General features: G+C 40.8%; 1 protein-coding gene across 1 annotated transcript in view; it reads right to left on the bottom strand.

Annotated features, from left to right (window-relative positions):
* Positions 1 to 12,314, bottom strand: part of LOC129104178 (receptor tyrosine-protein kinase erbB-4-like) — a 292,380-nt gene that overhangs the window by 152,153 nt on the left and 127,913 nt on the right. Inside the window, exon 2 of the mRNA XM_054614730.1 lies at positions 1,378 to 1,529. Within this exon, the coding sequence (XP_054470705.1) occupies positions 1,378 to 1,529 (152 nt within the window). The remainder of the gene's footprint in view (positions 1 to 1,377; positions 1,530 to 12,314) is intronic.

Raw genomic sequence — 12,314 nt, 5'->3', positions numbered from 1 at the left:
GCAGAATGTTCTAAGGTGATGTTCCAGAGAAGCGGAAGGTCAACAAAGGTCAACAATAGCAGCTGACTTCACAAAAAAAAAACAGGCAGTTTTTATTTCTCTCTCTTGCAGATTTCACAACCGTAACTCCTTCTGACCTCTCATTACCACACTATTACTGCTCTGGCCCCTGAAGGGCTGGGGCCCGTCATCACCTGTCCAGCTTGTTTGTAAATGCATGCATGTGTCCATCAAACTAAAAAACGGAAGTAAGCATTCATGCAGGCAATTCCACCTCAACTGTACTTCCTCAGCATCACGTAATAAATGAATGAGAGCATCACAGAACAGCTGTCACCTCAGCCGTTCTGTGATGCTCTCATTCATTTATTACGTCACACTGCTGCTTACATACTGCTCAAATGCAGGTTACCATGTGTCACACCTATACCTTTATTTGACCATGTTAATCAGTTGGCTCACATGGTCATTTTAGGAATGAGATTATTTCAAAAGAAAATCTCCTAAATATCTGAACATTTTCTGAAACTTGGGACTTCATGTTCAGTGCAACATCACTTTTCCTTCTCTGTCTTTGAATCATGTTTAATCAAAAAGGAGATTATTCAGATCAAGTTATTTGGATTTTTAGTATTCTATGCCTCAGATCACAATGGTATGACGTACAATCAGTGAGACGCTCTGAGGAGGGAGGAAGTCTGATTACCCCCCATTAGAGGGGTTGGTTCTTGTCATTGGCAATGTAGACACTGATCTGAGGGCTGATTGGTTGAAAAGGATCCGAGCACAGGGCAACAAGGTCATGAAAAAAGATTGAGTAAAAAGTCCAAAATCTGAACTTTTTTATGAAGATTTTGAAAATTACTTGTAAGAAGGATGTAAAAAGTAGATGTTTGGATGGTTAATCTCATGTACTCTCAGTGTGTTGTAATCAGAGTTTCTCTGTACCTTGGATTCATAGCCAGGCAGGCTAGCTAATGGCTGCCTCTCTGTGCTCATTCAGAGGTTGCCACTGATAAAGCCGTCCCAACCCATGGCGTTATTGCAGGAGCGTAGCACCCATCCTCCTGTTACCGCTCAGGTAAACTCTGTTAGCTTCTGTTAGCGCTGTTTCAATTGTTTGCACTGTTAGCCGCCGGCTAAACCGTCTCCATGAGAGTCGTGTGGAGGCCATAAACATGCTCTGAATTTCATATCGATTAAGCCAGGGGGGGGGAAATTTGAATCTGTTTGTGTAAGCTGAGACCATAAATGGTTGGATCCCCATCCAACCACCAGCCTGACAGGTCAAGATATGATACATGTAAAGAATGTTGGGCATGCATGTGCAAGTTCAATTCACAACCAGTTTACTGTATTATTTTGTTTAGTCCTTACTCTGAGGAAGGTGAGGTCCAGACTGCGGCCGATGCTTGTGATCTCAAGGTTGCCCATTACTACTTCACAGTTCTCGTAGTATTTCTTCAAGGTGCGGTACCGCTGCTCCAGGTCCGACAGGGTGCTCAGCTTGTTCTCTGTACCAGCACATACTAGGGGAAAAAAAAGTACAGATGGATAAGACAGTGTTAATACAGCAGGGTTCGATTGAGAAAACACACAAACACACAGGGTCAGACTTTATTTTCCACAGTTTATACTTAGAAAAAAGCTTGAATGTTGTACAAACTGCAGTACTGGTAACCTGAATATGATTTTCTTATGAAATAGGTAGTCTTTAAAGACTACCAACTACAGGAACTGCAGGGATTTAACATACAAAAAGCAGGTGTGTGTTTTTATGTGCCAGCCTTGTGGTGCAGTGATCATCAGAGACAATGTAGTGTAAACATGAGCCCATGGACAGTGAGCTGCAGCACCTGCTCAGCTGGCCGGGTCATGTAAAATCAGGACGTCACGGGAACTCACTGCACCCTAACCACACCTCATATCACCCATTGGAGCACAAAGAGCACATGGACGCTCTTCAGCTGCTAGCTGTGCTGCTCATTTCACAAGTAATTAAACAGACCCATTTTCAAAACACACACCCCATCCCCCTACCTAAACCTCATGACGACACAATCTGTCCAATCAGCTGTTGCTGCCCACTCTAGCATTAAAATGCACATATATATGTATGCATAGCCTCAGACAGAGTAAAAAAAGCACATAAATCCATAAGTCTGTGTGAAATCAAACAGCTTTGTGTATACAATCCACCAACAACCCCCTGCAACTTTTGCAGCTGTTGATTATTGAGATTTTGTTGAAGCCTTCATTGAAAGTGTCCCCTTCTGAACTTAAATCACAAGCCACGTCGACGGCCTTACGTGCCCCGACTCTTTTAATCGAAGCATACTTTGTAAAGCTACTGAATTGCAGCCAGCTTTAAGATATAGACACTGACATTTGTTCTTTCGAAGCATGATAATCTAGTTTCATTTGCATTGCCATGGCGGTGTGGTTTCTCCACCCTCTAGATGACAGAGGAGCCGTCGGTGTGACGGGGGGGTGGCAGGTCCTTCCCTGAGTCTTGTCACACTGTCACCCATGAGCGGTTACCTCTCTCTCTGAACACCTCCACCCTGAAAGATCTTTACTGTCGCGTTGCATTTTAATCCAGGATCCCTCGCATACCCTATACTATACACCTTCCCCTTTTATACCATATACACCTTCCAATTCAACCTGGATCTTTGCCCTTTATCCTCTTGGCTAGCAATAATCTAATCCAAACTCATTTACCCTTTTTCTCCACACATCTTTGTGGCAAAAATCTTTCAATTCTGTTTCCTATTTCCTCCCCATCATTACACCACAGACACGTATATGTAAAAGAGGATTTAGCCTCAAGGCAATACAAGCTGTAATGACAAATGGAATTGTGTTTAAACACTTCTACATCTAAGCAGATAAAAGATAAGTGGAATTATTCTGTTGTGACCTAGACAATGGCCATGCTAGTTGGTGGTGATTAGCCAGACTGCACATAGCATAACTTGCTACTAAAGAATGATATATGACAGACCTGGGTGTTTTCAATAACAGATAGCGTAGGCTTGAGGGGAGAAGGGTGGAGGGTGAGGTGGGGGTCATAAAGTGAGGATAGGTGTAATAAACTGTTATTGCACCCTCGGGGCAGGGTACCGAGATCAGAGGAATGGGACATTGTGGCATGTGGCGTCTGGTGAAATTTACTTTTCAATGCCAATATGCTTCCTCAAGCATGCATTCAGTAAGCCTGCTGACTTTGGAAACCTTTCTGGATGGGAAGTCGAAATGCTTTTTTTCCTTTTCTCTCCATTAGTGATTTCTAATGAAACACTAGGAAAATCCTATAGCTCTGGTTGAGCCTGAGATGGCGCTGACTGCCAAGTGAACCACAACAAAACCATATGTGCAGTGTGTAGCGTATAGGAAGTGTGAACTGTTGCAGAGCTGTAGGATGATCACTCTGGTGATATGTCTGCATGTGCATGAACAAGAGCCGGCCGTAAATAATAGACCTCAGGATGTATTTCTCCCCTCTCACCGCATGATCAAATCAATTTGTCTTCATGCTCAATATGTAACACCTGAGCCTGTACATCACAGTAAAGGTTGTAGAAAACACAGCCTCTGCTCTTTTTTATTGGTGCAGCCTGCCTACCCAGGAGGACATGCTATAAGACACTGAGTTGTCGACTGTTTAACATACTGCCTAGGATGCGGGAATAGACTGCAAGAACAGATGAATCTTCACGTTGTTTAAAACTTATGGGTGCTCAATAAAAGAGAATCCATCTTATCTGTTTGATGGATTTCACTCCCAGGCACACTTAAAGCAGAGAATGCCAATGAGGTTCTTTCTCTCTATTCCATATATAACCTATATTTGCCAGTGTGAGTAAATTGATTTAATTTATTTGCAGGGAATTTCATCTCAAAGTGATGGATTAAGGCAATGAATCATAAAAATTCAGGATTTACCACTAAATGTAATTAATGAGAAGATTATGAGTCGATGTGTGGAATTTCATATCTGGATCAATTTATATGGTCGAGAAAGGATTTTTTTTTTTCTTCAGTGCTTTGACATAGGAAGCGAGTTTAGGGGTAAACTAGGTGAGTCTCTCATTACTTCATCAATCATAACGAACATATTGGAATATAGACAGGGCAAAATAACACAAACCACGTGTTAGTGGGCACCAAATATCAGAAGTGACAAGTTAATAAGAGCTCTAGATTAATAGACTGACAGACATACAGACAGACAGGAGCAAGACTGATCTCCGTTGAATATAAACTCTATTTCTCTATTCTCCATCCATTTATCTTTCTCTCACAAATCAGTCACAAACTTTCTGAGGGACAGATGGGTTGGTTGCTGGTCCAGAATGCATCCATCACGATCTCTGACACAATCGCAACGTCACAGCCAGCTATAGACGGAATGCAAACAGAGAGCTCTCTATATAAACAAAAACAGGGAAAAAAAGACCAAAAAGCCCCCGAGCCACATTTTCATCCATTTCTTTTTCTCATAAATATCCTCATCAGGATTAAGTTGGCACTGCACTGCTGTGGTTCCTGCTCCTTGCCCAAGTCATTTCATAGGTAGTGCACACAGCAACTTCATCAATAGTGCCTTGTGCGATTATTGAATGCCTATAAAGCTGGCGAGTCTCAGAGGTTTATAGGCTCCTGCCAGGGAAGCCAGCAAAAGGTCATCCCAGTAACTGACTGAATTAAATAAAGTTGCAAATGTCACTTCCATAAGTAAACACTGTCAATAGCTGAGCTTGGCTAACGTGCCTTGAATAAACAGGGGGGGGACCTTGCAAAAGTTGCACTCAAACACTGCCTTGCACAGGACAAAAACGACAACATTTTATGTCACCGAAAAATAAAAGAGTGCCACATCTGAGGTCAGAGCTGTCCTTTGTCCCGTAATGTCCCCCTGATGAGCTTTTCTGGCTAAGTATGAGTTACAAGCCACTGCTTCTGACGGTAATCATGGCCCAGATTATTGTCCATCTGCTGAGCGGCTTAATAAGCACCAGAAACAGTTACTAGATGAGTGTTCGTGATGACGGCACGGTCCAGTAACGCTAACCTCTCACTGCCCTCTGAGCTCTGGTCACCTACCAACAACGCTGTCGCTGTCTCCATATGGTCGACCATAAATTAGCATTCATCCCATCGATGGTGAACGCAGGCCCAACGCCTTGTGGGAGTTTTCAGCAGAGGAATGAATGCCTGCAGCTAACAGATTGACTACATTGCATGTATCTGATATATTTCAAATTTGATTAAAAAGTGGTCCGTGGGTATGGCGAGTACATGTACTGTATTGTTTAGTGTTGCAGTCCTCATTAACCCTCGTTCTTGCAGCAGGCTCTCGTTATCAGGGGTCTACTCTATTAGAGCTGAGAGAATAAAAGATCTAACAACACAGGGGAAATAAAAAGCAATACAGGATTTTTAGAATAAAAACAAGAGAGCATACTATTAACCCATGAATGTACTGCATATGCATAAACACCCTGTGGGAAGTGTTTAAACATGTATTTACCTTCAAGAACATCCCTGTATTGAACTACAGTACAATTCGCACACTATCTTTTATGTTTTTTTTAGCTATAAGTACTTTTTTGTCAATCTAAATAGCTATTTACACTCTCATTCATTCTTTCTCATGTTTGGTGTGACCGAGTGCTCAGTGATACACTAGCTCTAGGTGAGAAAGTCTGGTGTTGCAGGAGAGAAAACAGATGGAGGGAGTGGAGGTTTTTGAGCAGAAGAAAGCAAACAGTAATCATGCCACTGATAAAACCCTACTGTCACCTATGTCTGTGTGTGTGTTTGTTTGTTGTCAGTGGTGATGATGGTTACCGTTGCTATCAAATAAATTAAATGAGCAGCCATGTAACAAAGTCTAGCTCGGTATGCATATTTCGTGTAATTGGATATGACGATTCAGTAAATATCTGATATTTTTGTGGACAAACTTAAGATGAAATTTCAATTTTTATGTCTCTTTTTTTTTTTAACACATTGTATGTCTAATTCAGTGGTCAAGGGAGTCAAAGGATTTTTTTTTTGTATTGTGTGGAAACTGAGAGAACCGGTGCGTCCAATGCCTAAAAAGTTTGAAGGCTGCACCTTATCCATTTATTCTCTCACATCACGGTGCTCTCTGTATCACTGTAGGATTTAAACTTGTCTCCAGACAAGAAAAAGCTATCCAAGTCACAGGGGAGTGATTGGCTGACACTGACATACACCTCATTACCCCAAATTCTCTTGCTGCTTCCCCTTGACTGAATTCACTGCTGACAGTAGGTCTAGTGAAAAGCCTTTCAGACCCTACACTGGCCAGTACATGGATGTGTGTATCAGTGTGTGTGTGTGTGTGTGTGTGTGTGTGTGTGTGTGTGTGTGTGTGTGTGTGTGTGCGTGTGTGTGTGTGCGTGTGCGCGTGTGCGTGTGTGTGTGTCTCCACATGTGCAGGTATGACCCTCAGTTTTGACTTACCCTCCAAAAACACAAGTGTATTGACCAGGCTAATTCAATTTAAACAAAACAGCTTGCTGTGCACATTTTACTCCAAACTCTTGTTTGTTTTATTATAATTCTACTCAATTTACTTTATATTATTAGGCCTTTCTGGTAAATGCACTGTAGCCTGTTTTTAATGCTCTTTGGTAGTAGTCAGCTATGTGAGTTTTTAAAAATGTAAAAGTATTAAAGAACTCTAATGCAAATCAAATATTTGTAAAGAGTTACGTGATTATCACACCTGCTGCATCAAATATCAGCAAGTCTCCTGTTTACGTCTTAGTTTTCCTTGTAGTTTACACTTAATAGCCTATTTTACACGAGATTCAGCAAATCTCAGCAAACCAATGATTGAAGACACATAGCTCTTGTTTCATACATCATACTCATAGTGTTCTAAGTATTGTTGTCAGTACATTAGTTTATATTTGAAAAACACACTTTTAGTTTACTTCTTAACAGTGACACTTTAGTTTGTCTTTAGATGACTTTGTCTTAATTCATCCTAATGTCTTTATCTTTTAGTTACCGTGCTGAATGTCTTACTGCTGGTTCTTGCTGATGGAGGGACATCTTGGCAGGCATGAGCAAAATATGCCATCATTTAACAGAGCCCTTAAATACAGGAAATGACCATTCGGAATGTACCAAATGCCCAGCACACCATGGGGGGATTGGGATTTCTAATTTATGGGATTTTGTTTATGTGTTCTTCTGTTTCGGCCACGGATTAAAGTTTACTGATGGACTAATTGTCTGTTTTGTTTTTTTTATTTGAGATGGTTGTGTTTATCTTTTTGTTGCCCCTATGTAAAAAAAAAAAAATGGTCTGCTCAGCCAATGTATATTTTCCCATTTGTGTTCAGTTTGTTGTGTCAGTTTAGTCTGTTCAGTTTGATTCAGTTTATGTTAGCCTGAGTTGAGTTCTGTTAAGTCTACCCCTCTTATCCAATCCACCTCTGAATCCTCAGCTCGGTCAGTCACAATACATTTTTTCTATGTGTCTTTACACTTAACATATGAAGGAATTTACATTTGAGAAACCAAGATAATGATAAAACAAGCTGGGATTGCATCTATGCAGTGATCTTTGTCAACAAAATGTAAACCAATCTGATGTTTGATGCTTTTTCCCTTTATCTTTTAAGGGCTGTTTTGTGAGTTGCCATTGCAAACACATGTTAATATAATACAGTTCTGCAGCAACAGTTGATGGGACTGCTTGTCAAGCATTGCTTTTGTGATGCTTATTCATGGAAGATTACAGTGAGCTGAGAAGCCTTTTATGAGTACATTTAGAAGAAAGAGGAATGATATGAAAGCTATGGTTATCTGTGAATATTGAGTTTCACTGGTTGCTTAGCTTCCATGGATGTCTAGTTGATATGAGGCGATATGATGAAATTTAATTTTGGGGGACACAAACAAAAGGACTGAATACACATTAGGTCCTGTGATCAGTGGTGGTGAATGTCGGCCAATATTGTTCTTGATGCTGATGGGATCATTTACAAGTTCTGTTTTCAATTAACTGCCACTCAAGTGATCTGGTATTAGCTGGAAGACTTCTTTCGGTTCTGAAATGAGGAAAGCCTGATGCAATTGTTGTAATAAGGGTTTAAACAGCTGTATTTTTTTTGTATATCATTACTATATCTATATATCTAATGCAAAAAGTATTGTATCTGTAAAGTAAAGTATCTGTACTGACAATAAGACAGACATTATGGTATATTTCAAAACTAAATTGCATCAAAAGCACCTTCATTATTTTCTCCAGAGCCCTCATGATAAAGGAAGTGGGTGCAGGTATTCTATAGATGGAAGAATCGTTCTCTGCTCCAGCAAAGATTTAAGCAGCCAATAAACGACCCTCCAGAGTGGCTCTGGATAGGGCTTTAAGAGGTACGCCCACAAACACTTTATGTTTTCTGAGCTTGATTTTGGTGTGCATGAGTTGGATGATGATAGAGTCTGTTTAACCTCCAATATGATGGAGCAGATCAAGTTTAGCTTGTTGCCCGGAGAGGAATTGTTGACCCTTTTGTCAGGCACCTGTTTTCCCTCCTCATGAAATTTTACTGCCAAGTATTTTGATTAAATATCATGCCAGGAAGTTCGGTATGCCAGCTTCTCTCACTACGACTTCCCAAGAGAGCTCTTACAGCTCAGCCAACCACAGCGAGAACCTCACAGCTGACTTTTGTGGTGTTGCTAACAGTGTTAACACAGTAAGATGAATGGTAGAACAGGGTTACTAGGATGTTATGCTTTGGATCAACTTAACTCAACATTGTTGGACTTAATTCTCCTTAATAATTAAGTTTCTAGAATGTAGCTATTTTTAGTTTTGGCACATTAATCAAGTATGCCCAGTTCTGGTTTTGCCAGCATGTTTCTTAAGGCCTATATAAATCAATACAGTACTACAGGGAATCTAAATACAGTCAGCTTTTCAGTCTGGCTTTTTGGTTGGTTTATTACAACTTCAGGAGGTTACTGTGAAGACAATAGAGAATCTGGAAAGTCACACGGCATGTGTCAAATAGTGATTTCCCATGTCATTAAACCTGTTTTCGACTGAACTTTTTTCTGTGAGCAAGCACCGTAAAGTGAATGCATGTGTGTGTGTGTGTGTGTGTGTGTGTGTGTGTGTGTGTGTGTCTTTGCAGGTTTCTGCATGTGTGCATTCGAGGCTATGCGGGTGATTGCTGTATTAAATGGCAGAACCACCTGACTTTTCTTGAGCTTCGGGCAGAGCCTCTCCAATCACAGACAGTTTTTTAAGTTTTCCCAGGGAGGCTTTGCCTTTGCTCTTGCAGTCTCTGAAGCTCCTTGGTAACACAAGGTGGAATTAAATTTATGCTCTTTATATGCTAATAGTAGAAACAGTAAACCCCTGAGGTGGTTCATATCCCAGTAGTCTGCAAAAGAGAGACTGGAGATAGGCTGAGCAATGGGGTCAAATGATCAGCTCACATCCTAAATGATGTGCAAGTGTGCACATGTGCATGTGTGTGAAAGAGAGAGAATACTTGGTGTATGTGTGGTGGCTCAGAGCTATTCTGTTTCCAGCAACATGCTGACAAACTTGACTGGACCTCAGGGGGCTATCAGTAGTAAAAACACACATACACAAGGCAGCTATTTAGAGATCACTTTTTTTTTTTTTTTTTTTTTTTTTTACGATTAGGACTCACAAAGGCGTGAACATAAATCATGGGAAAGCAGAACTAAATGATACCTCTCGGTGCCTTACATCTCCAGAAGCATAAGAAATATGAAGGAAATACAATTACCTTTCACTTAACACACACTTACACACATAGCCAAACTACACACACAAACATACTCACAAACAAACATGCTCAAGCTAGGCCCTGTGTTCAAATGTTAGTAACAAGCTATGTTTAGATTTTCCTGTGACTTACAGTGACTTAGCTTTGGTTGTTTTTCTGAAAAAATGTTTTCTCTCACAAGCAAAGGCCTGTGTGGAAGGCTTTGAGGGGTAATTATTTTTTACTTTTAGTAGAGTAGATTTATTTTCCTTTATTTAATAAAGTAGTGTTTTGACAAGTCCTTGGTGGCACAGCATGTAAAATGAAGGTTCAATCCAAAAGCCAGTGTTTCACAAATGGTATCATTTCATTACAGAAACTACATGGAAATGAATTGACAGAACAGACTCGTTGATGTTAAAATATTACACGCACAACCTTTAACATCTGACTTCATCTTTGTCGCCTCTCATCTCCTTTCAGTTTTGACCCCTATTTTTCTATCTCCTTCAATTTTGATCTTTTTTTAATATCAGATTCAGAGCACAACTTCATTTGTATTCTCAACCAGTCCCACTGTGGTAATATTCCAAATCAGTTCAGTGGGTCAGATATTTACCGGGGGTCAACCTGCAAATTGCTGCTAGAAATTCCCCTCATAATATAAAGTATTAGGTATTCTATTGACGTCTTCTCTGGGAGCCATCGGTCTTTACAAGGCATCAAAAAGTGACTGAATGAGCGGCTAAAAGGTACTCATTGTGTAAAAAGGAGAGGATTGGTTTAAACACAAGCTACTGTATCCAGGAAAAGTCTTAACTTCACGCACTTTCTCTACAACTCCTTACTTCACATTCATACCCAGTCACATTCACAGCAGGAGCAGTATCTCCTACTGTAGGCCACTGAACAGCTCCACTGGGAAGTCGTGTGTTAAGCACACTGCTGAAAGGCTCCTCAAGGGGAGTTGTTGGGGAGAGCAGGAGTGTATAGTCCCATACTTTCCTCACCAGCCATTTTTTCCCCCAACAGGTCCGGAGACAAGAACCACAGACCTTCCTATCCGCAATCCTGCTTCTCTCGCCTCTGGGCTTCCACCACTTCCCCCTTCCCATCCCTGTCTCTCTCTCTCTGTCTGTCTTCCTTAATTCAGGCCCAGGTGTTGGAATCCATTCTAGCCCCCATTCTTGGAGTGAGTGAAATCCGTTCCGATAGTTTTTCTTTTTTACAAGACATCTGGGACAACACTATCAGTTAAGCCAGCAGGCCCGTCAGAGTGTTGCCTCATATCCTTCATGCCTACAGCGCATACCGGTTTCCAGCCCCCATGTGTGGTCCTACCCATGAATCTTAATCTTGTACCCAAACAGTTGCCATCAATTATCCTGGCTGCTACTGCTAACTCTTCCCCTGCCTCCCATTTTTCCCCATTAAAAAAGAGCCTTTTTTCCTCCTTGCTGCGACGGAATTGCCTCGCTCGCTTACCCGGGAAATGGCTTCTCAGCAGGCTTGTGGACCTGGTGCTTTCCACAGGTGGAATGGATGCATGTGTGTATTTCTGTGTTTATTATATTAAACAGTAAAACACAGTTTATTATACATGTGCCTGCGAGCATATGTGTTCCTCTGCGTGAGTCAATTTCCTTGCAAGAAAATGTCGGGGAGCTCATCAGGCCATACAGCATCAAGCCAGAAAATTAAATGAAATATAAATCATACGAATAAATGTATCTGCAAATTTAAAAGGCTCTCCAAAACCCATTCAGTGGTGGCCTGATTTATCCAGAACTTGTATTTGTCAGAGCAATAATTAGCTGGAAGAGTTGCTCATAGGAGTTGATCCAGGTGGTAACATTCCAAATTAGTTCACTGGATGATTTCCAAGTTATTTGAAGATGTTTCAAAAGTTCCTGCTGGGCTATGGAATCTATGTATCTATGAAATAGTAGATGTTCCTTCTGCTTGTGACGTTTGCTTCTTAGCCACATCATAATGGTCCCTGATTGGGATGAGTGACTTCAACATCGCTACTGATAACTATGTAGGCTTACGTATATACACGATAAAGCGCTTTGTCAATTTAAATCTTCTTTTGAAATGATCTGAACTTTCTATTAAGTTTTTAACATGCGTGTTTTCTGTCACGTTTGTCATACTCCATTCAATGTCAAAAAAAAAAATCAGTGGGAGCCCTTCTACAATAAGAGGATGAACAAAGAGTTCCCCTCATAAAGAAAAGAAAGAAAAGAAAATCTGGCTACTATGTGCACCAAAAAATTAATAATACTTATTTAGCATCTAGAATACATGTCTTATTCAACACGTAGACATCTCTGGGTGTCTATCTTTTCTCAGCCTGTCAGTTGTGAAACTATTTGTCATTCAGGAGACTGCATGTCACATGCAACAGACATGTCTAAAGCTGTCAACCCGGTAAGATAATGTATTACATTAAACCGCTGGAATACACTGACAAGCAGACAGGCTGGATGTTAATGTGTGAGGCATCAAGAT

The sequence above is a fragment of the Anoplopoma fimbria genome, chromosome 16 (assembly GCF_027596085.1).
Source record: "Anoplopoma fimbria isolate UVic2021 breed Golden Eagle Sablefish chromosome 16, Afim_UVic_2022, whole genome shotgun sequence".
Lineage (NCBI taxonomy): Eukaryota > Metazoa > Chordata > Actinopteri > Perciformes > Anoplopomatidae > Anoplopoma > Anoplopoma fimbria.
This window is presented reverse-complemented; position numbering and strand designations above follow the sequence as displayed.